At 37.6% G+C, this 25,925-nt stretch overlaps 1 protein-coding gene across 12 annotated transcripts in view; it reads left to right on the forward strand.

Moving 5' to 3' along the window:
* The window catches only part of LOC129754241 (putative 1-phosphatidylinositol 3-phosphate 5-kinase), a 303,435-nt gene that overhangs the window by 244,054 nt on the left and 33,456 nt on the right, over positions 1 to 25,925 (forward strand). For 5 of the 12 annotated variants that reach the window (XM_055750189.1, XM_055750188.1, XM_055750187.1 and 2 more), the window contains 3 exons: positions 6,966 to 7,363; positions 9,347 to 9,507; positions 17,174 to 17,335. In XM_055750189.1, coding sequence (XP_055606164.1) covers positions 6,966 to 7,363; positions 9,347 to 9,507; positions 17,174 to 17,335 — 721 coding nt within the window. Of the gene's footprint in view, positions 1 to 6,965; positions 7,364 to 9,346; positions 9,508 to 10,034; positions 10,331 to 10,458; positions 10,832 to 13,016; positions 13,266 to 17,173; positions 17,336 to 22,560; positions 23,283 to 23,352; positions 23,554 to 23,670; positions 24,354 to 25,925 lie in introns of those variants that run through there. The other 7 variants (XM_055750180.1, XM_055750181.1, XR_008738989.1 and 4 more) reach the window with 7 other exon arrangements.

Raw genomic sequence — 25,925 nt, forward strand, 5'->3', positions numbered from 1 at the left:
TTCTGCAGACCTTTAACACATCGGCATTAACTTCTAATCTTCCAATAAAACTATTGAAAAGTTCATTTCTGCAATCTTCACATTTGATGCTACTTACTATTTTTTTTTTTGAATTCAACTTTCCGAAATTTTATCTGTACGTCACTTGTGCAAATGCAAAGCCATCACCTCAACTCGTTTCCGCTTTCATTCTCAGTGTTTACTATCTCAACATATTTGTAAAACTAATATTTCATAACATTCAGCTGGATAAAATTTTACCGTAGTGAACTTAAGGAAATAGCGGAACTATTTCAGACCACGTTATGTTTAACGAAATAAACTCATAACTCTATCTGGTGACGCCTTGTAACAAAAACACAACGGATTTGCAAGGAATATTGAAAGATATTCCTTAAAATATTCCTTGAAGGATTCGGATGAAAGATGGCCATTTTGTAATCTTTGCTATAAACAGAAATGTTATTAAGTTGGAACCGAGAATGGAACATAAATAGATTGAAATAAAATTACTTATTTCATTAACAACTATTATAAAATTTAATTATAAAGTTATTTATTTTTCTTTTTTACATCACTTTTGATTATGTGCCCTTTTAAAATGGTATTTCGTCAGTTGAATTGCATGCCGAAACTAAATCAAGTGGTTTCAATGGAAAATAAACGTTGCCGCTGCTAGGGACGACCCAGGATGCATGTAAACAAACGCGACTAGTGCGACATCTTCCATTTTGAAGACGGCACAGCAAACTCGACTAAACTGTCAAGTTGCCAGGGGGTTGGTTGCACGGCTCGCAACGTATAGTGCAAAGAGGGGGAGGAAAAAGAAACGAAAAAATTAGCTGCCTGCGTGCGGTTGCTGTGCAATAATAGCAATAGCAGAAAAACCTCACGCATTCGATCCAGGCACAAACGAGGAGACTCGGGTTCGCTCTGCCTTTTGAATTCGCATCCCTCAAGCTTGTAACAGGAGATGAGTGAGAGCCATTCGTTTGGTTTTTTGGATTCGCTGCCTGGAATGTGTACTGCTTCTTGAAGGCGGGCCATATTGAGAGCGTATGCATCATCGTTTTTGTCGTTTTCGCTGCCTCAAAGCAACCTTTGCTTCCGAGTAAAGCAGTGAGCGAGAGAAGGTTGATCAATTCATGCTCAGCAAAATTCAATCACTGACATAGATGCCACACCTACCGATTTTTCGGTATTCATACCGATTTTTGGGCAAATTTTTATCCAAGAATCGGTATATACCGAATACCGATTTTTGGCAAAACATACCGATTTCATACCGATTTTTGAGATTTTGATACAAAATGTAAAATTTAATTCAGTATAAGCAAGACTATCGAAAATATTGGGTTTCTGTTAAATTGAAGACGACCAAATGATACTATTTGGCGTTAGCTAAGTAAGAAACACTTGAAACTTTTATGATAAGTACACTTACTTACTTACTTAATGATCCCGCGCCGATCCTCCGGTGCATAGGGCCGTGGTAAAAGACCTCCACTGTTGACGATCCGGAGCCAGCGTCTTCACCTGGTCCCAGTCAAGATTCTCGTCGACAGTTCGGATTTCAGCGGCTAGGCTTCGCCGCCACGAATTTCTGGGTCTGCCTCTTCTTCGATGACCTTCTGGATTCCAATCTAGCGCCTCTCTGCAAATCTCGTTTTCATCTCTTCGCAGCGTGTGCCCAATCCATCTCCACTTACGTTCCCGAATCTCGATTTCTAGCGCCTTTTGATGACACCGGCGATGTAGTTCCTCATTCGAGATCCAGTTGCCAGGCCACCAAGCGCGGATGATATTCCGCAGGCAGCGGTTTACAAATACTTGCAGTTTTCGCGTCGTTACCGCATATGTGCACCAAGTTTCGCACCCGTACAGCAATACGGATCTGACGTTTGAGTTGAAGATTCGGATTTTTGTTCGTAGAGAGATCTGGCGTGACCGCCAGATGTTTCGGAGACTCGCAAACGCAAATCGGGCCTTTCTGATCCGTGTTTCGATGTCTTTTCTGGTACCACCATCAGGCGTAATCTGGCTACCAAGATACTGGAAGCACTCCACTTTCTCAACTTGTTGCCCAGCTACCATGCATGAAACTGGAAGGATTTCCTGTGTTGATCTCCATCGACTTGGTCTTTCCGACATTGACTTTGAGACCTGCTGCCTTGGAACTTTCGGTGAGGTCGTCGAGTTTGCTCTGCATATCTGGTTGTGTTTGGGCGAGCAAAACAATATCGTCAGCCAGGTCAAGGTCGTTCAGTTGCTCCATTGTTGAAGGATTCCACGGCAATCCTCGGTTCGGTGCACAGTCAATCGATCCAATCAGAATCTCATCCATTACGATTAGAAAAAGTAGCGGTGATAGAATACATCCTTGTCTCACTCCAGCAGTTACCGGGATTCGTTCGGACAAGACACCGTCGTGCAAGACCTTGCACGAAAATGCCTCGTACTGTGCTTCGATGAGATGGACTAGTTTCTCTGGGACCCCTCGTCGTCTTAGAGCCGCCCAGATGTTTTCATGGTTAAGTCGGTCGAATGCTTTTTCGAAATCAACGAACACCAGCAGAAGAGAGTCCTGGAATTCGTTGATTTGTTCCAGTATGATTCGTAGCGTTGTGATGTGGTCCACACATGATCGTCCGGATCGGAATCCAGCTTGTTGCCGTCGGAGTGTAGCGTCTATTTTCTCCTGGATCCTGTTCAGAATCACTTTGCAGAGTACTTTGAGGGTTGTACAGATCAACGTTATGCCTCGCCAGTTACCGCACTCTGTCAGGTCTCCTTTCTTCGGGACCTTTACGAGGATACCCTGCATCCAGTCGGCCGGGAATGTTGCAGTATCCCAGATGTCAGCGAAAAGACGGTGCAACATTTGTGCTGATAGGGCAGGGTCGGCTTTCAGCATTTCAGCAGGGATGCAATCGATCCCAGGTGCTTTGTTGGATTTCATGTTTTTGATTGCCGCTTCTATTTCAGCCAGCGAAGGCGCTTCCGAGTTGACGCCATTTATGCGACTTACTGTTGGCGCTCCGAGCTGCAGATTCTGTTGGCCATCGCTATTCGTGACTCGGAAGAGTTGTTCGAAGTGCTCAGTCCATCGTTTGATGATGATAAGTACACGTTTTTCAATATTTCAATCAAAACTCTCAAATTTTAAAGGGAAAAAGCATTTTGTTTTTGATAGTCGAAAGTTTTTACTATCCTTTGGAATTTGGAGGTAATTTTTCCATTGAGAATATTGGAAACTATCGTTTTCTATAACAGATTCTATGATATTTATAATTCCGCCAAGATAGCCAGCGGAAATTAATCTAATGAAGTTGAATATGTATGAGTTTTCAGAATTTTGAAAACATAAACAAATTGTAAAACACTCTATAAGGATTAAACCTATAAGGAATCATGTGTTAGCCGATAACATGAAGAAATTTTATGATTGAGAATATTACAAGGAAGCTCCAAGATTTTTATTGATAGAGAATTCCACAAAAACTTTTTAATATGCGATTTTGTTAATCAGGGCCCATAGAGCCAAAAGAATATAAATGCAAATGATCCATGAGTTAATAAAAAAGAACGATTGTACATGTTTCAAACTATATTTCGTGATTTTTTCAGATTTTTAGAATTTTTTTTCATACCTTTATGTCCGGAAGAAAAATACAATGGAAAATTGCCAAACACTACAGCTTAATAGCGTTTTTAATCGAAAATTGCTTTTATGCACTTGCACTTATACACCTTTTTGGCATCAATCCAGTAATTATGAAAATCCAAAGTTTATAAAAATTACAATAGAGAAGAAAGAACAGTAAAAACCTTCTAAGAACTCTAAAAAACGAATAAAAATGTATCAAAACAAAAAAAAACGAGCGCACAAAATACTATAAGGCATTTATTAGAAAAAGTATTAAATAACAGACTTCAGAATCACTACCGAAAATTTTTTAATGACCTTGAAATACCGATTTTTATACCGATTTTTCTGATTTCCATACCGAAAAAAGATTTTTTTGGGTTAAAAAATACCGATTTAAATGTGGCATCACTGATCACTGATATGCGGTATCAAATCCGCCATTTACATGTACGACTCGAAATATTTTCTCTCACATAACGTGTTAACCGTGGAAAATAACGATGCATCTGGCAAAAAACCGTGTAAATAGAAATCTTGTGAGAAAAACTGAGCAAAATCAATCCGTGTTAAAAATAGACCCTAGTGTACTTTCTATGAACAACTTTTTCTAATAGTATACGAATAAGTTATACGACTACACATAAGGCTTTTTTAAGAGTTTCTTAAATGTCCCGCTTTTTTTGGTGAAATGTCCCGCTTTTTTCTCAAAGTATCTGGCAAGCCTACACCCAAAATAATCCGCACGTCGTGGCTACGCGAAAAACTACATAATTTTTATCCAAATGATTTTCACGTAGCTTGTATACGAGTAAACCATGTGAACGCACCTCAATAAGAATTCACACGCTATGAACTTCAGCTACAATTTACGTGAATTTTAAGTATGTTCGACACGGTGCGATAATGAAAAAGGCATGAAATAATTTTGGTTTCGAAATTAAATTTGGGCCAATATTTAGGCTGCTTTTTCTTTTTTGTGATAAATAACAATAAAACTTAATTGAATTAAATTTATTTTTAAAATTATTTAACACAACACACAACCATTATCACTCATCACTATCACAATTATTATGAAATTTATGGCCTTCATTTATTTAAGTTTTGTTTCCAGTTTAGATCACAGTTGACTTGCCTGAAAAATATTGAGAAATCAGATACCGAAACAGATTTCAAAAGATATCTTTAATCGAACTCACCTAAATGCAAACGTTTTTTTGAAGCTATTAATCGGTTGTCTACCGGATCTACCGAATATGGCATCCTTCTCGATGTGGCTTCTCAATCTGAAGAACCACCTTACGGCTGAGGCAGAATTTATTCTACCATTAAGTGAAACTTTGTGCGCCAGATATCACGTCCTCGGTTCCAAATATCCGGAAATTCACGAGATTACCAAAAACAAACACAAAACGTTCAACACAGTAGAGCTGCTGACTGATGGCAGTTCTATTCTTATAAGATTTTAATAACACACTCTCGAGAAAAAGTACTGCTAGCCATCCACTTAGACTTTACGTGAAATTCATGAGTCAGTTATGTGGAAGTAAAGTAGTTACTACCAGGGCTTAGGGTAAAAGTTCAAGACTAAAAACCCTCTTTAAATAAATGTACAACAACAACAACCAGGGCTTCCGTTATGCAGTGTGTTTACTCCAAGCACACGTCGAATCGATATTATGCAGCAAAATCTTACTTTACGTGAAAAATCCCGTATAAATAATTTGTTTATTATTTTGGGTGTAGCTTAACAGCCCATCGTGACAGTTTGATCGCCGTATAGTCCTATTTGCCGCTGATAGTGTTCGTGATATTATGCTGGTTGTTTCACCAACACTTTTCATTTTTGGGACAATCAACCTCAAAAACGACCATGTGTGTTGACCGGCTGCCCGTTTTTTGTACCGAGAGTGTTTGAGGTTAATTGTCCCGCCTCATCTGTACACGCTCAGCAAGTGTGCGTAAGAAATGTCAAAAACAACTCTATACCAAAACTGTCAAGGCAATGCAGCCGGCTGTAGGATCTACATAATTTTCGAATGAGTAGGTATGAAAGTACGGAAACCGAACCTTCAGTTCGGCTCGCTAAAGTTCAAGCACAAAGTTTTCGGCAAAGCTACCCAAGACACTATGGGGAGGCGGCAAAAAGTCGAAAACTGAACTTTATCGGATCGCTTTTTTATTTTAAGCAATTAATAACTTAGTATTTGACTAAGATATTCCCAGTTTTTCAATTCATTATCTTGAATACTAAACGCACCACAGACATCAGACTTTGAAAAACTGAAAAATTTATATGACGAAGAAAAAAATTTAAATCACATATATTTCTATGGAAAACATTTTTTTCTTAAATTTAAAGTACACCGTATGAAAGCTTATATTAAAAACTATCATTCGAACCATTCAAAATTTTTACACACTAAATTGATCTATGATAAAAATGAGTAAATAATTGTTTTTTTCAAAAGTCAAAAACTTTAAAGCCTTGCCCAAAAAAATCCCCGCATTTCCCCATTCTCTTTTCACTATCAAGATCTAGTTTAAAGTTCTAAAAATACAATAAAAGAGATTCCAGGCACCTTATAGCACCGTTTTTTGAGTTATAGTTAAATAAAGCTAAAATATCATGCAAATGGGTAATTTTTACCCATTAATGAGTATAAATTCAACAATGTTGATGTTTGTTTGTCAAAAAAATACTGCTTATGATTGATCAATCATCTCACACATTTTTCTCTTGAGTTTCATGAAATGTCTTGATCATATTTATCATTTAATGATCAATTAGTCCAAAACCCGGTTTTCAAAAGAAATGAAAAGTAGGGTCAAAAATAACACCAAGCATCCTACTTTAAACGTTATTTATACAAAATTTTTGTATGAATTAATTTTAAGTTAGTTAAAACAGTAATTTTTATAAACAAATTTCAAAAATTACAAAATAGTCCAAACCACCTAATTACTTTTTGCCGCTTCACTGTATGGAACTGCCCTATAGTACAAGGTACAAGTGCCGATCGTTCAATTACAGTTTCTCGCACCCGAGCGTGTGGCAGTGGCCAATGCTTTGCTGTTCTTAACCAACTATACAGCAGCAACCCATTGGCTATGTGAAACCGAGACAGTTTGTTCGGGAGGGAAAAAGCTCAGCCATCTCATAAAAAATAGTCACCATAGGTTGTATAAAACGTTTTATGTCTCACACTAAACAACGAGTTTCACTTGCCTGGCATACGGGCTTTTGTCATTCATTTTTACTAAGTCGTTCTAGGGTTCTATAATATTATATTTATATAATCATTTTGTTTTTCAGGATGGTGACCATAATTTTTCCTGCAAGATTTACTTTGCCAAAGAATTTAGTAAGCTGCGATCACTTTTGATAACTGATCCCTTAACAGGTGATTTGAAAAAGCGACAGTATTGTAAGTGTAACCGGGTACATTGTGATAACGCTATAACTCGCAAATTTGCACGATCGCTGCTTAGAAGTTTTCCGTGGGACGCTCGTGGCGGGAAAAGCGGATCTAAGTTTAGTAAAACTATAGACGATCGATTCATTCTGAAGGAAATGTCCCGCACAGATGTTACCATTTTTGAAAATTTTGCTCCTTATCTATTCGATTACATTCACGATTGCCTAAAATATAATCAACCCACTCTGCTTGCTAAAATATTTGGAATTTTCAAAGTGACCGTGAAAACAAAAGAGTAAGTATTAAATAATTCGTTTTTCTTTAATTTAATGTATTGTATGTATGTATGTATGTATGGTTCCCCCATCGGTAGCAAGGTCCAGCCTATGTCTGTGTGGCTTGGCCTTCGAATTGCTCCTCAGGCTTCCACGGCCGATGGTTCGTCGAGGGAAGGCATCCAACCTTCAAAGACCTACAATGGTTGGCAATCCACTCCGCTTGCAACAGTCTCTTCAGGTTATCCCCAGATGCATTCCCTCTGAGATATATGATTATTTATACAATGAAACACATCTTACCTTTCGGCAACTTATGGGATTCGAACCCAAAATTTTTTCTTGTCGATACCGGTACCGATACTTCAACAGCTTTTCTGTTAATTTATAACTTCGATCGTTATTAAACTCCTACATTGATGGTCATTTACAGGCTCACGTGAATAGAAAGTATTGTTTGTAAAATTTTGGAATCGATGGGGAATGGTTGAAAGATGAAATTCCAACCTGACACGTTCTTCATAATATCTTGGAACTGTTTTTTTTTTCGATTCTCTCGGTTTTCCCCGCGAACATTTCTTCATGTTGCGGGAATCGAATTAAAGACAGTTTTAGGATGATTTTTTTTAAATTAATATTTATTACTAAAATTTAGTAAAAGCATCAGCCTCAATATTTTGGTGAATATCAGTCAGCCTAAATATATACTGCAGTCGACACTACCTTGTTTGAATTTGTCCTAATATTCGTAATAAAAAATGAGTCACATCCAATGGGTGATGAGCCTCAATGTATACCATTCATTGATATATATTCTTTTGTAAGCGAAAATTATGTCAATACACGAGTTGAACTCAAGCTAAATATTGTACAAAATTATACCAAATTTTGATATCATGCCTTGCCGGTAAAATTTGATAGGTACTAGATATTTACTTGAATAGATGTGTTTCAATATCAAAATATTTATTTTATTTATTTACATAGTATTCCGTCTCACGACATAACTTGACGAACATAATTCCTAAAATTCACTCGGTTCATAGCAACCGTTCTCCAATTTCTCGGACACCCCACGATCGCCAGATCACGCTCCACTTGGTCTAACCACCTGTTTGCAGGACAGTCGTCCGGCATTCTCGCAACATGTCCCGCCCAGCGTATCCGGCCAGCCTTAAGCACCTTCTGGATACTGGGTTCACCGTAGAGTCGCACGAGCTCGTGGTTCATCCTTCGCCTCCACACTCCGTTCTCCTGTACGCCGCCAAAGATGGTTCTTAACACACTTCTTAACACTCCAAAATATGGCAGTATTAATTTTTTATTTTTATTGAAGTTTAATAATATCTGGTTTAGGTGACCTTTAAAAGGAGTGTTAATAGTGATCAAATTTTGAGTGCATTTGAAATTATAATGTGGTATCATTTCTTCGAGGTACCAGTGAAATGAAATAAACAATTTAGATTAACTTCGAGAACAAACAGAATAGAACTTTATTAAAACATATTTACAGTTCGAGAGCGCAAGAAAGAATGACGAAAAACTATGTACATCAATGTAGGCGAGTGACTGAGAAAAGTTCTGACAGTCACTCACAGATTCGCTGTTGTTGTGAGCGGCTGAAAACACAGTTGTCAGCTCAACATCATTTTGCTTTCATAACCCATTTCAAACTGGTTGCTAAATAAGGTATCATAAAGCTTCCAATGAAAATCACTTGTACTGCCTTTATTATTCGTACAAAATGATACAAAATTTTACTAGTAGGGCATGATAGCATAATTTGGTAGAATTTTGTCTGCTATAGCACAATTTGGTATAAAACTCTACTCGGTACCATATCAACTCGGAATCGGTGTCGAACCGATTTTACAAACCGAGTCGTTGCCCTTCTGAACGAAATCTGAACGGTGCATAGGCTCTAATGCAGCTAATATTATTGGCAAAATTGACTTAATTCTACTTAGCAATATATCAATAAACAACTTTTTTTTTAATTTTAGATCCACATCTATCGAAAAAACCGTTTTAGTCATGGAAAATTTATTCTGCAACAAGAATATATCACGAAAATTTGACTTGAAAGGCTCATTGCGGAACAGACTGGTAGATCCCCAAAACCAATCTGGAGAGGTTGTACTCTTGGATGAAAATTTTTTGCAAAGTAAGTATCACAGCAAAAATAATGTGTATAACTTTAGATCGTAAAGATGCACAAGCATCATTTTTTGTTTAATTCTTATCCGTTCTTGAGTCTTAATATTAGAGATGTACCGAATAGTGTAGGCTTGCCAGACACTTTCAGAAAAAAGCGGGACATTTAAAAAAAAAAGCGGGACACAGCCGAAAAAAGCGGGACATTTGAAAAATTCTTTTAAAAAGCTTGATTATTTAGACAAACTTATTCGTTTACCATCATCCAAAGTTGTTCATATAAAGTACACCTATAAGGGCATCCGCAGCAAAGTGAAAATGCTCACGAGTTTAATCACTTTTATACCGCACCGGGGGTTAGTATATGGGTGAGCAAAATAGGGCCGTTGCCGTCGGGACCGATAAAATCACCAAATTTGCTCACAAGAAAGGGGCGAGAGCAAACATGCACTGAAAAAATTCTTCCGTTTAATGCTGAGTTTAACAAACGACGTTCAGCGTGTAGAGCTTGTTGACATCATTTGAGATTATTTGCAGTGAAATTTGCGAGTCGAAGACTGCAGAAGAAGAGCAATTATTATAACCTGGTGCTGGTGGTAAACGGCTCCTTCAGTGACGGATTTGTTCGGTGCCGAATATCCAGTAAGTGGTCATGATTGCAGATTTCCCCGGAGTCTCACCCAACCGCAGCAGCAGCAGAAGCTGTTGGAACATGTCGCGAAGGCTGTGGTCTCCAGTCAGCCAGAGGCGACGACGGCTGGAATGCTATTCATCGAGTGAAACTCCCTAAGGACTTGAAACACTAACGAGTCATGGAGGGCAAAGCTGTTGAGGTAATTATTTAGATTTTTAATACTAAACCAAAAAACATGAAAGGCTTCAGCCTAATTAGCGATGCTTTAGTATAAGCATTGGTCTCAAACTACCTGCTCAGGTTTTTTTTATTTTACAAAATATGCAGGTTGATTTGCTGCCCGGACCCAGACAGCATGAACAGCGCGATTCACCAAGACGGCCACTGTCTTCGGCATCACACGTCAAATGCAGCGGGTTAGTGAAATGATCCAGCATTTCCCCAGAAAATCCCTCGGACGATCAGACCACCAAAGTGAAAGTGCAATCTTCTGGCGTAGAAACAAAAACAGCGAGCATTAATTCGTGTATACCGTATAGCATTTCTTCGCAACCGCATGTTGCGAAACTTGCGGCTACAGAAAACGGAGGCAACAATTGATGGTCTCATTACGAACCAGCTGGACAGTGTTTTTTCCGGCACAACCTATCGTCTTAATTAGGGGTGACGCTGGAAAAGTTTATTAGTAGGTCTAAATCGCTGTCAAGGTTGAATTTCAGCGATATCTTTATTTTTAAGATACGTTTAACAATTTAATAAAAATAAAATTACTTATAAATATTGTGCAATTTTTTTTTCTTCTTTCAAAAATAGGAACCTGCTTGAACTAAATTAAACAGTAAAAATGTTTTTAAATTTATTAAAATTTCTAAGTTTTCAAGAGTGTTTTATGAATTAAACTTTTTATGTGGATATAAAATAAAACAAACCAAACATTCGCGGTTCCGAAAATTTAATAGAAAAACATAAGTGTTCATTATTGTTAAAAAGATGAAAATTCAATTGAAAATAATGAATTGCATCAAAACTGGTAACTCCAACGACCATAAATTTCATTGTTCCATTGGGGCAATGACGCAGCACGGTCCTCAATCTCGCTGCACCAGGGTGGACGGTTCCGACTCATTGGAGCCGGAACCTTGGACCAGCGGCAGAAGACCTCCTGCTTGATGGTGGAACTCCGCAACAGCTGGCATATTTCGCGCAGGTTCCGCTGACTGTCAGATGATTCCGGCTGCTGTTGCCCGGAAGTTCCTGCTGCTCCCGCCACTGGGTCCTCGAAGCTGCTTGGATATGCTGCTGATAGCAGCTAACTTGAACCATGGTGCGCACCGTCGCAATAACAAACTCACGACTCAGATAATTTACTCAGTCCGAATTAATTTTATCAAGTTTTTTTGCAACTCTTATTTTTCAGTGCAATGTGAAATGTATACTTTAATGCTACCGCCCGGTGCGCGAAAGAGTGTGTATACCAAAACCGGTCCGCTGAAATGAGCAAAATCGGGCCTCGTATACTCACTTATTGGTGCGTTTGCTCTAAGTAGAGTTATTATGTATTGTCTAGTAGAAACTATTCAAAATACTACTTATTTTGAGGAAAAAAAAGTATTTGAAGTTTTCTGTGTTGAACCAATGAATTCAAATTGAGGCTAAAGGTTGATTCAGTGAACTTTGTAAAAGTTTTCCAAGAAAAAAAGCGGGACCTTTTGAGGAAAAAGCGGGACGGCGGGACATTCAACAAATAATCGGGACATGTCCCGCTTTTGCGGGGCGGATGGCAACCCTAGAATAGTGGTATTCGGTCAACGGCCAAATTCCGAATATTAACCTTTTTAACTATTCGGCCAAACGAATATTCGACCTCTGCTCCTTGGTCTAATCCAGCTATGTTTTCAACCTGGGATAAATAGTCGTATTAAAATTGAAATGCTCTACCGGTGCCCTGAACTGATATTATTCTATCAGTTTCATTGTACAATATGATAAATTCAATTTCTATCCCTAGAAAATTGAATTTATCATATTGTACAATGAAACTGATAGAATAGAAAAGAAACTTCAAGAAACATTTTTGATTTATTTTTATAAACTTATCATTTTTCAACCCAATAATTTTTTGTTTCCAGAATGCACAATTTCTTTGCTTGCCTAATAAAAAAAAATCACATCTTCACTGGCAGCAGAAAATATATCTTTTCATAGGGAATCTCGGCAAAAGAGTCCTAGGAACAGTGCGGGTTTCCTCCGGGCTTTTATAACTGCATCACTTAAAACAATTTCCAAAGGTTCTTTCACTTTTCCTGATGAGTGACGTAGGTGATAGCTCCGCGGTCCTCAGTGATCTTCGACCCGCTCCCGGGAGGTCCACTGTTGCCTTTTGGTAGTAGGAAATTCTTCTCAATAGAAGCGTACGTTGAAGATTGTTATGATTTTTGGTTATGTTGACTTTTGTTTTTCTTTTTTTTTGGAAATGACACCCACAAAGCCGGTTAAAGGCACTAACATTTACTATCTAAGCTCATATAGAGCTCAGTTGAAGTTATAGGGCCAATTAGCATTTTGAACGTTTTTTACGGCTAATAGGCACTAAAATGCTGATATACTTCCCATATGCGGCCTATAACAATGGGTTAAGATGGGGAAAAAAGTCTTAAAACATGGTCGCTCTTAAGGTTTATTTTCCAGTCCAGTCCAGAATCATGCCAAAATCCCGCGTGAGCTTTGATTACGTCGTATGAAACAAAATGTAAATAATCAATTTATTACGAAAAAAAAAAATAGCTGACATAAACTAGTCGCAACTTCTTTCCATTCAGAATATTTGTGTGTCTTTAGGTAAAAGTTGTAAAACTAATTCGACTATGAAATGGTATTTTTTGCAGATTTTTAACTCCCGGTGCACATGCGTACGATAGGAGAAGCAGTCCCTATATGTGAGTGCAGTTGTTCGAAAATTGTTAGTTTTTGACGTTAAAAAAGAGATTCATTGTCACTTTTTCTTTTATAACTCTTGAAGGAGTTTTTGGCCCTCTTTGGTGTCTTCAGATAAAAGTTGAGAAATTAATAGGACTATAAAATGAAATATGTTTCAAACATTTTGGTGGTGCAGACGGTACTTTTGGACGTTGTTTTTAACATATTTATTATATCATAACATATTATCTAACTCGAAAAATAAAAGTCTTAGAAATCTGCAAAAATACATGTTTTGTTATGGTTGCTGAAACGAACAAAATTTGAAATTTTGGAGAAAATCCGAAGACCCCCGGCGCAAATTGTCAGATAATAAAAAAAACCCCCATATGCAAAATTGATCGTACACCTTTTAATAAATCTGAAATGTTTGATGTGTAAACCAGACCAATGTGGATAACCGAAGTTTTCCTTTGTCAGTGTGTCATGTTAACACCCAGCAAGTACTTTGGCAGTGCTTGTTTTTGTTTATTTGCTGAATTTCGAAGAGTTGTGATCAAAATGGCAAACAAGTGAACGGAAACGGGCACTGCGTGTTGTCGCGGAGAGTCATTGCGGGAAATAGCAGAACCACCATGGTATTCCGTAGCAGAACCCACTCTACAGTGCAGTACACTCAGGAAAATTCTTATTATAATTTTCATAAGATGCATCTTATGAACCGCTTTTTAGAGTGCAAAATAATGTTTCATAAGAGTCTTATGAAATTCTTTCAATTTTCATACGATGTTCTTATGAAAAATATAAGAAACGGCTTTGTGAAAAAATAATGAACACATTCATCATTTTTCACAATGCCGTTTCTTCTATTTTTTCATAAGAACATCGTATGAAAATTGAAAGAATTTCATAAGACTCTTATGAAAAATTAGTTTGGACGCAAAAAAATGGTTCATAAGATGTATCTTATGAAATTTATAATAAGATTTCCTCTGAGTGTGGAATTCATTGACTCAACGATGGACAGGATTGGTTATTTGAACAGCCTCAACCGTAACCTGCAGCCTTCCGTAGATAAATTGGGTCAACCTCGTGAAAACTACTTCCAACAAGATAACGACCCCAAACATACCGCTATTGTCGCACGGAAATGGTTGCTGTATAATACCCCTAAACAACTCAAAACGCCTCCGCAGTCTCCCGATCTGAACCCGATGGAACACCTCTGGTGAGAGGTCAAGAATCGCCTGAAAAATAAAAATCCTAGGAACAAGGAAGAACTCAGAACGGCGATTAAGGAGATCTGGGAGAACATTCCATCTAGTTTGACCAAAAACCTCGTCGAATCGATGCCGCGACGCTTGCAAGCAATGCTAGTTGCCAAAGGCAGTCATACCAAATACTAATTTAGTTGTATTTTGATATTTGTTACTTTCTATGAATTGATTTTACTGTAGTACTGTACGATAAATTTTGCCACGTTTGAAATTGTGTTTTTTGTTGTTTTTTTTCAAATATGGAGTGAAAATGTTATCAATTTGTATTTTTATTTTCACAGTTAAAGAGCAGAAAGAAGGTATTTTATAATGGATTATAGTTGTTTTTACTTATTTACTTCTAAACCCTGAAAACTCAAAATTCAAGAATAAATAATGGGTGTACGATCAATTTTGCTATTGACTGTAAATCTTTGGTCTAAATACGCCAAATTATGCTGGACTGGATGCATGGATGAGATGCTCGATCAAGCTGAGACACTGAAAAATGCTAAGTCAAATCAATTCAAGACCCGCCAAGAGTTTGATTCTTCATTCCATTCGGCAAAAAAGGGGGTGATGGAAACAGCTCTAGAGAGAATAAGACAAACAATAACCATTTTATTTATTTATTTGTTTCATCCAGTGGGTTGTAACCACATTTATTTTGCCAGCTTTTCGTAAGCCGTATAAAAGCCGAATTGCTGGCCAAAAGATGCTTTTTTTTTACTTTATTCAATCTTTTGTAGCTAAGAAGTTTACATAAACTGTTGAAGCCACCAAATAAGTATGATTTCTGGAGCAAGTATCTTAATCTAGCCTAATTTAAATAATATCTAGCGATTCATTCAAGTGCAAAAGTTTTGTAAGGATACAATTCAGTATGATTTATGAAATGAGAAGGAATTTGATGATTAACAATGTGTTTGCAAATCGTGAATATCACATACTTTGATAGGTTTAGAATGTTCATCTTTCTTCAAGTATACAAATCCATTCGTAAACCAAGCATATTTGAAGTTATTCTCGTTTCTGAATTTTCTGGCTGCACTCAGTAGGCGTTGATTGGCATCAGTCAAGCGGTGATTGAGATAAATTCGTTGATCCACTCCTAATCCAATGTCCAGGCAGTTTACAGGTTTTCCTCGGGCGGCTCTCACTAATCTTTCCTTCAGCAAATCACTTGTGAAACGAACCAGGATTGGTGCTATTCCTTTGGTGTTTGAAGTTGAAAAACGGGCTATCCCTATAATCTACTCAGCGAAACAGTCAACTCCCAAGTAATTCATAATTTCCCGAATGAGTGTTTCCAAATTTGCATCAGCAAGATGAACTACGTTGCTTATTAATAGGTGACTGTTCATCGATACCTGCTTAAGCATGTTTACCTCGAAATTAAGCTCCTCCGTGTTTTGTAGCAATTCAGCATTTGATGCTTTGAGCACACTTACTTCTTTCGTCAGCGACAAAATAGATTGCTTTTGTGTGTTCGATTCTAATTTCAGGCCCTCATATTCATTAGAAATGTATTGTTGCGAATATCTAATCTCTTCAACTTCACTTTTCAGAGATGCAATAGATTCGTTAATAGAGCTAGCAACACGATCAATTCTAATATTAGTTGTTTCAATAGCATTCATAATGTCCGACTTGATCATATTGCGCAAGTCTAAGAGGCTTATATCGGAGCAATTATCAGTTACCGTTTTTTGACTTGCTTCAGTAGCAGCAGCAGAAGCAACAGCAGGAGCAACAGCAGGAGCAGCAGCGGCAGCACATTTGTCGGTCTTTTGTTTTTTCGAGCCTATTTCTGGTGAGACATTCTCATCGCGCGAGTCATAATTTTTTCTGTTACGTCTTGTCATCGCAGAAGAGATTGTGGTCACAGCAATCGTTTGATGATGAAGCAGAAGGTGATAATTGTTTTTGTTGTCGTCGTCACCGTCGCTAAACAATGAAGATTTCCTGGTTTTGGTGCGGTTCTACCGATAATATCAAACGGATTTTAGCAGATACGGCGGTCAGGCTAATTTTACTTCAATGAATTGGGAACTTCGAACGATCGGGAAACAGTTTTACGAAAGTTTTACCATAAGTAAGTTTCGAATTATTCTTCAAAACTTCACTTCAGTAGCAGCGAGAAAAATCAACCGGCAAAGATACTTGATACTGATACTCCAATTTTTAATCAGTATTTAATTGGCATTCAAAACCATTAGGAGTTGTGAGGCATTTTCTATATTCCACTATAATGCCAGTTAATGGCCGTTTTCAACGGCTTAATGGTTACTTGGGTAGTTTCACGATACCCCGACAGATGGCGCATGATTTTGGGCGACTTGTAGTTGTATGGATTCAAGCGCCTCTGATCAGTCTGGGTATCTGGTATCTGCAGTTGCAGTCTAGATGACTACACGGTGAAACAAATATAAATTCTTTATTTAATTAATTGTAAATTCATAACAGTTAAGACATTAAAGTATGTTAATGATTTTATTTAAAAAAGTTTTTGACATAAAGTTCTTATCATCAAAGATCAAAATAGCGACCAGTTGGTGTTTACATTTTTCAAAACAAAAACGAAAAGTTACCCTACCACATGCTGTCTCAAGCCTAGTCCACAGTTCGGTTGCTGAGACTTGTTTTTGTTTGTATCTCGTCTCATCTCAAGTCTCCCAATAAGTATGGGAGACCTTCAGCAACCAAGATGTGAACATAAACAAGTTTCAGCAACCGAAATTGCAGTCAAAGTTGCCTAGTGTGGACTAGGCTTCAGAAAATACTCTATTCTATAAAAAAATCGTGAAAATCCTTAACAATTTTTTTACCGATAATAGTTCATTTTTTTAATATTTTAATTATGCTTTCAGTGTCGTGGAAAAATCCCTTGTATGTATTATCAAATACGCATACAGTCCTTCATGAATGCATTGAGAGGGATTCCTCTTTTCTTGAGAAAAACGGAGTTATGGATTACTCTTTGCTCTTGGGAATAAATGATGATCAAAGTTCGCTATTCGTTGGTATAATAGGTAAGTTAATTTTTAATTAAAGACCGGGGTAAATTTCAGATACTTTTCTCGTTACTCGGAGTTTAAACATCATAAAAGGGGATTCTTGTCGTTAGAACGAGTCTAATAGAATTATCTGACGGAAATAATGTATAATTCGACCTTTAAAGCTTTGTTTATGCTTTGAGAGTTTACACTTCTGAGCATTTACTGCAGCTTGGAACACATTCGCACACTACCCGAAGACCTATTCATCTATTCTGATAGTCTCAAGTGAGGCAATCCGATCGACGCTTGTAACTTCATTCGGGTGCATTCAATTAATACAATTTCTTCGGGGACCCTCAATGAATCCTTGAAATCTTTGAAATGGCATCCTTACTTTTTTTTATCGACGCACCCTGAAAGCTCGGGAAAAAACTCCGTAATCAGACCTTGAACACAGAGAACCCGAGTTTGGGCTGGAGCTCCAAGCGTGTGTAAGAACCAACCATGATTTCAAATGATTCAGCGCCATTTTTTTTTTTCAACTTATATTATCTCTTTCATTGAAAATTGGATTTCTTGCAATGTTTTGCGATCGCAGTTATCCGTACAAAGGTGGACTGAAAAGCGGTTAGCGTGTAGAACTCCAACAAATTTTACACTGATTTGACAGGTCGCACAAATGTACGAGTTCGCACAAATGTCGCAGTCATGAGTGCGCAGTTCAAACTACAGGCTAACTTTTGGCTACCCCTTAAAGGCGTAAAAATGACCCGTTATTGAGAACCCTCGCGATCTGTCAAATAACGGGTCATTTTATCGGATCAATATTACCCCTTATTTCAAAAAGCTTGAATCCCTTCAAAAGGGGTAGTTTTAGATGTTGTAAAATCCGTTTGTTGTTTGTCCGTTAAACTGATAATGATGAGGAAGGTTGTAAGTATTTCATTAAAAATTCATATTGTTTTCTTTCAGAAATTATATTTTTCATTTTTTTATTTCAGCACTGCATAGTTCCGGAGTACGTTGATGATAAGACGTGTAGCATTTGAGTTTGTTAAACGTATTTGTTGCTAAATTATTATCTGCGTGTACCCGTCATCATCGCCCAGCTCTGTTTACAGCTGGAATTTAGTGTAAACAAAACAAATGAAGAGCAAAGCAAACTAGAAAATCCACAACTCATCTTTTTCGCACCGCGGTTTGCTAGTCGCCATTGCATTTTTTTCCGCTTTTTCCGCGAGTGTGCTGCTGCTATTGCCTGCCGGAGAACATCACCGAGGCAGTTACCTAAAGATGACCCAAAACTTGCCGCATCGTTAGTCGTTCTGTGAAGGTTAGTTCCTACATAAACGGTACCAGGAAAAGCCATTGATAACACGACCCAACCTTGCTATTCAATCTCCGAAACAGTGCCGCCACGATTGATCGGGAACTCCCGGTGGACGCAAATCAAATATCCAGACGAAACCAGAGCATTACGTCGTCCAGTACAACCCGGGGAACTTTTCTAGGAACGGGTAAATATTTACAAATTTGTGGCAGAGGAGCAGCATAACTTTTGCGAACTACTTTCATAGAGAGCCGACATCTACTCGACCACAGTTTGCGAGTTGGAGCCCAACCGTAAATTATCATCGTTGGTAATATTTGGTGTTGTGATTGTGGCTAGCAGCAGTTCTGGCAGCCAGCATCCAAGTGCGCCTTGACCCGGAATAGGGTGAGTACGGCAAAGTTATTGAAAAAGGCAATTAGGCTGATTGAATGTTTTATTGAAGGGCCTTTTTCCGGAGCTGAAAATTGTATCGTCCGAAAACTGGGGCCGACTCCTTCCGGAAGCTGATGCTGGATGTCACGCCTGCCGCCAGTGGTGCTCAACGGTTGCTGGTCATCTGATGACATTAAGGTCGCTGCATGTAAGGAAGAGGTGAAGAAGAAAAAGAAACAAAGTAACTACTAGCGCTAGTCAGAAGAAAAGTGAATTAGAAAAGAAGATGCTGCAGTAAAGTAAGAAGAAAAAGAAGAAACAGGCAGTTAAGAGGCAAGAAGAATAAGAGCAGAATGGAAAAAGAAGAAGAGTAGAAGCAGAATGGAAGAAGAAGAAGAAGAAGAGGGTGATGATGAGCGGGAGGAGAAGAAGAAGGAGATCGAAAGAAAGTATGCGGTCTGAAAAAGCAAGAAAACAATGATTGGAAATAGAAATAAGCAACAAATTTGTTTTGGTTTTGTTTTGTGGCGTAGTTTCATGTATGTTTTGGTGATTTGTGTTTCCTCCCCCATTGCTAGCCGGGAGAGAAGCAAAAGAACTTCAACAGACGATATTATGTGTAAAGCACCAAACCGAATAGCGACAGAAGGACTAGCGACGCTTTTTTACTAGCGAGATTCCTGTCATTCGTAGGTTTGTTTTTCTTTTTTCAGTCCAGTAGGCGATTTCGATGTAGTAGACGAACATTGTTTATGTCAGCGGTCGGGGAACCGGGGTAAATTACCCCAAATGGGGTAAAAGTGAGAATCTTCGGGGTAACAGTGAATATTTTGTCAGTGAAAAGTGTATATTTTCATTTTGAAATTCTATGAATTTGTTGGTTTTATTTCGAAAGTAAAGAATGTAGCAACATACATATACATAAACATTCATTCGTTCAAACCACTCCCTTTTATACGTATTCTTTCCGAAAAACACAATTCGTTGAACTGTGTCGGTGTTTGGAGCGAACGGAGAACACTCAGCGTATGATGCATGTTGGCCACATGAACAGATTTTGTCTTAAAAGTAGAGACTTTTGGACTTATTTTCAATACAGATATTGTACGTACAGACTTTTAAATTTTATACAGATTGGTACAGATTTTTCTCATTCTCCACAAAGATAGTAAACATTGAATTTGAAGGATGGTCAAACCGATAATATTTGATTACAATAAGACAGAATTAATAAACGGTGCACAAGTATAGAAATTTTTATCCATAGTTTGAAGTTTCCTAATACTAAATGTTGAAAAAACAAACTTTGATATTGTTTAATAAATCATATGTACAGTTTAAAAACAAATATTTAGACTCTTACTGATTGGTCAATTGTTGCGTATCTCTCTTATTTAACGGACATTTTTGAAAGTATAAATATATTGAACGAAAATTTGCAAGGAAAAAATATTGATATCATTTCAGAGGCAGAAATGACGTCAGCGTTTGGGTAGAAACTACATTATTGGAGACAGAAAGTAGAACAGAACAAGATTGCTTCTTTTACAAGATAAGCTTCGTTTTTGGAAGATGATGAAAATATTACTATTGCAGACATCAAGGATACAATTGAAAAATATCTTGTTGAGCTCAGAAAGCGGTTTTCTGATTAATTCCAAATCTTGATACACGTACTGTCAGTTGAATTATAGATCCTATTAATTATGAAATTGCTACGATACCAGATGAACTTTCAGGTTTGGCAGGAGCAATTCTCGAACTTCGGTCTAATACGGAAGCACGCATTCAATTTGAGAACAAACCAAATCTGTCGTCTTTTTAGATGCCAAAGGATTTCAAAAATTTAAAAAAATATTGCCCTTTGGAACAACATAGTTGTGCGAACAAGGTTTTTCCACTCTTATTAACATGAAAAAGAAGAACAGAAATCGATTAAACGCCGAAGACTGTATTAAAATCGCCCTCACATAAACAAGTCCCAATTTTAAAGCAACTATTTCGAACATAAAACAACATCATTTCTCCAAAACGTAGAAGGTTGTTTTAATTTGTCTCCCTTATTTTAAATAAAATTTTTGTTTGTACAACCAGTATTGCTATTTTTATTACTACTTTTATTAAAATGATATTTTTTTTATTATTTGTTACAGTACCCCAAATTATTAAGCCCCAATTGATTTTAATTTGTCATATGTCTTCTATTACTATTATCATCGTTATGAATTATTAGGTTTTTTATCAATAAACTTAATAAATGATTTTTTATTGTTTTTTTTTTGTTTGTTATTGTTTTCTTTTCAAAATTATCATAGGGGGTTATAAAGGGCATAATATGAAAAAAAATCGATTTCGTTTTCTTTTGCTCTTCGTCATGGGGTAATATCTACTTAAATAAAAATGTTTTGGGGTAATGATTGAAAAAGTTCCCCGACCCTTGGTTTATGTTATTTACTATACATTTTCCTTAGGCCATCAATCGCATGCTTCAAGTCTCCTAGGAAATTTGCTATGCGTCGTTATTATTTTCAACGTCGCGACGGATGCGACGTGTCGCTAGTAGGCAAAGGTGCTATGATTATTAGCGCTCATATTATGGATTTTTTCTGCATACATAATACATAGTTCACACCCGAATCGCGGAGGATTAACTTTGATGGTGAACAAAGTGATAGCGATACAAAATTATTTGAGGTTTTAAATTATTCTCATTACAATAAACTGGATGAAATGTGATATTTGGTTGTTATTTATTTCCTAGCAAACATATTTCCCATAAGCTGCACCTGAAATTGCCATTCAAATAAGGGGTAATCCGCTACATGCGTTTCAAATAAGGGGTAATTTTCATCCGCTGAAGCGTTATCAAGCTGAGTACCCCTTAAAGGGTACAGCCGCTTTATCCTTAAAAAGGAGTTCTCCCAGTCTTATTGAATAACGGGTCAAAAGTATTCGTTAAGGGGTAGCCAAAAGTTAGCGTGTAGTATGCTGCGATTAATACCATGTTTTTTTCACCTGGTGGCAAACTAGATGCCACCATGATGCATTAAGCCTAGTCCACACTAGGAGACGGTTCGTCTCGAGGCAGTCTCAGCGTCTCCCATTTTCTTCGGGAGACACTGAGACCGTCTCAGGTTTCCAACAACAACAACCGACAACAAAGTTTGTCTCATAACATACATCGCAGTTCATGTTGCCTAGTGTGGACTAGGCTTTAAGGATGATGGTCTCAAATGCCAAATCGCACTTCAGCCATACACTCTAATTCTCCACGACTCAGATTTGAAGGAAAACAATTCAAAATGCGCCAAAATTGGGAAAACTAAAATTTCGATTAGAACGGCACAACTCAGAAATGAATAGTAGGGGTTTCCGCGAATTCTGAGTTGTTTTCAATCAGGCATTTTTAAGGAGCGTCTGAACGATCTGAGCCAAAACAACTCGAAATTTTCAAAATTTTGATTTTTTAAGAAATAAATTGAAATTTCGGACTAAATTAAATAAAATTTAATGCGTGAAATAAGTTTATTTACCGTCGCTTTTTCTGAACAAGTTGGTGTGTGGCAGCCAACATTGTCCTCCTGCCAACCGACAAATTTTCAGATCGCGTATCCTGGAGGACGTCTTGATTGGTCTGTTGGTCAGCCGGAACTCCCAAATTTTGTCGCCGCCACTTGCCACTTGCATAGGCGACCCGGTCTATAATATTTTGCGGTAGATGTTCCTCCACCTCGGAGGGAAGGGAACCAGCCGCTGCCATCGTCCTCATTATTGCCACCATCGAAATAGTCGATCTGGCTCGAATGAGAATTGCTGCGGATAGGAACAAGATTCCCCTGCGGTATCCGGCTGGAATAGACCTGGAAAGGAAAACCTAGATTGAGTATGGCTGAAAATAAACAAAATTCGTGAATTTTAAAATCTTATCCGTTGCCGCTGCTTCCGTAACGCTTCCTTTAAGGGCATCCGCAGCAACCGCGAGTATAGTGAAAATGCTCACACGCCACCATCACTCTGATACCGCACCGGGGGTTAGTATATGGGTGAGCAAAATAGGGCCGTTGCCGTCGGGACCGACAAAGTCACCAAATTTGCTCACAAGAAAGGGGCGAGAGCAACTGAAAAAAATCTACCGTTTAATACTTAGTTAAACAAACGACTTTCAGCGTGTGAAGTTTGTTGACATTTTCATTTTGCGCATCGGGTCGAACCTAGTCGAACCGTCCAACTGCCCACAGAATACCGGCCGTGGTGGAACCGGCAGATTTGTTTGCTGTCGGTGTTTTGTTTAGCTGCATTTGCTGCAACAAAGGATCTTACCAAAACCAAACGCTAATTACCATAGGTCCATCAACAGCACAAGATGAACAAATCGCATCAAGGCCAGCAGCAACAGCAGAGAATTTGATCGACAAGTTCCGTCACGTAAAGTTGGATTGCCTGGGTATCCCAACACGAGAGCGGAACATTCGATTCAGTTTCTACCCGATCTACGACGATGGTTATGCTATGGTCAGTGGTTATGCATTGCATCATTCAATGGTCGGTAAGTATTTTGGTGTATTTTAAATTGAAAATATATGTTTCAAATATTCACGAATTTTAAAAAGTTGAAATTTTTTTTTCAACTCTGATGTTCAATCAATTTTTTACTTAATTTTAGGATACCCGCAGCATAAAAGCACCTAACTACAAGCTACAACTAAAGCATACCTAACTAGAATAATCTATGCAAAGTGATATAAACAAATGGAAAACATGCTAATATCTGTATCTGTAAATGTGCTATTAAAATTGTTATTAAAACATTTTTACACATATTATCTGCCGCGACACATGAGGCACCTGACGAATTTTTAAAGCGTTCCGAATAAGGAAGGTGAAAAGCGGAAAGTGATGAATTTGAATCTATTGATTCGAAGATGTTTTAGTTGAATAATAAAATAGTTTATTGTTAAATGGTTTTTCATTTTCAGCATCTGAAATAAGAATTTATGGCAAGCGATTGAAAGGCAGAATTTTTCCTAGGAATCTTGCTCCCAGCGCATGGACTCTACAATTATTTTACTTCGTCACCATAATGATTACTTACATTGATTTTTGTTTACAATTGGAACAGTTCAAAATGTAATATTTTATGTTTTTTTTTCAAGGCCTTTTCCCCTTGTTCAAGAAAAATATTTCTACTTTTCGTGGTCCTGGTACGACCTTTTTTTGCCTACGCTCTTTTAAATACGAATGATGATTACAAGGATTTTCTTTAATCTATTTGGAATTCATACAATCTACCATGCAAAAAATCACCATCAATCGAATTTTAAGCGAAAACACTCACGGCTCAGAAAACTTACTCGATCCGTATAATTTTTTATCAAGATTTTCTGCTAACATTTTCTCAGTGCTATGCTAAATTTAAAAATAAATCTGCTAACGTCCGGTGCGCGAAAGAGTATGTATACCAAAAGCGGTCCGCTGAAATGAGCAAAACCGGGCCGCGTGTACTCCCGTATTGGTGCGTTTGCTCTAAGAAAAGATTAATTAGTTGAATTTTTCATTTGAAATCACGTCGTAATTATATTAATTTTAAATACACTGTACTTATCAGTACTTTTTCGTCTCCGAGCGTCGCATCCAAACAATCATTTTGTGTTTTGGATCTCTCTGAGTTGTTTTGATCTATTTTTCTCGAAAAAGTGTGCGTCTTTGCTAAATCCCAGGATTTGGAACTCGCTAGATGAAAACAACTCATAATTTTGAAGGTTTCCAACTCAGTTCCCAGCCAACAATTTGGTAGGTATATCAAAAGATATACGTACGTCTATGTCGACACAAATCATCGTACATGACGTTAGAAAAAAGCATATACCTACCAAAAGTGGAGGCAATATACGTACATGTTTTCGTTATTTTCTGGTTTACGACATCGACAACATCATATGTGATGTCATTCACGATGTTAGAAATACTTTGGTACTTTATATCGCATTGGCGTCGTTTTGTACGTTACATTAAAGGATTCGATTCATGCGCATTTACGATGATGAGACGATTGACAGTTCCATCCACACTTTATGCGATGTGTGTTTTACCCTTTTACGACTTGAAAGCGATATGATGATAAATTGGCGATTTAAGTAACCCTTAATGCGAGGTGTGTTGAACTCTTGTACGAATTGAAGCAATCTGACGATGAATTGGCGATTTAAGTCACCCTTTATGCGAGATGTTTTGTACTCTTGTATGACTCGAAGCAATCTGACGATGGAATGTCGATTTATGTCACCCTTTATGCGAGATGTATTGCAGTCATATACGATGTTCAGAGATTTTAACCTCGATTGACATCTTAAGTCACATTTTATAAGATGTGTGTTGTAAGCTTGTACGATATGATGCAATTTGACATTTGATGGACTCTTTAAACGATATTTTATGTGAGTTGGGATGTACTCATGTACGATTTGTATCATAAAACGATTTTGCGGACCATTTTATGTAGCATGTTATGTGTAATATTGTGATTGAAATACGACGCTAGGAAGAAATAAAATTAATTGATGATTTCAACTGATTTTTATTATAACTAACATTGAAATGCACAACATATATTTTCGTAGGTACCGCAACCGGGCATTGTCCCGCTCGCTACTTTCCTAATAGCCACCGCCTCCATGCCTCCCTTAGGATCTTTGACGCCTCTTTCTTCCGGGTTTACAGCGGAAATTGCCGGGCTACAATTCGGTCCGTGAACATTCCTTGATACTCGTAGTATGCAAATCGCCGGTTAATTATCCGGCGGGTTTTTTTAATCTGAGCCTAGTAGGGGAGAGTAATCCTGTTATTTTTGAAAGGAAAATGTTAGTGAGGTTTCTGTCCAACGTTGTTTTTCCAAAACCTACCTTTATTATTTTTTTCATC

This window comes from Uranotaenia lowii, chromosome 3, assembly GCF_029784155.1.
Source record: "Uranotaenia lowii strain MFRU-FL chromosome 3, ASM2978415v1, whole genome shotgun sequence".
NCBI lineage: Eukaryota > Metazoa > Arthropoda > Insecta > Diptera > Culicidae > Uranotaenia > Uranotaenia lowii.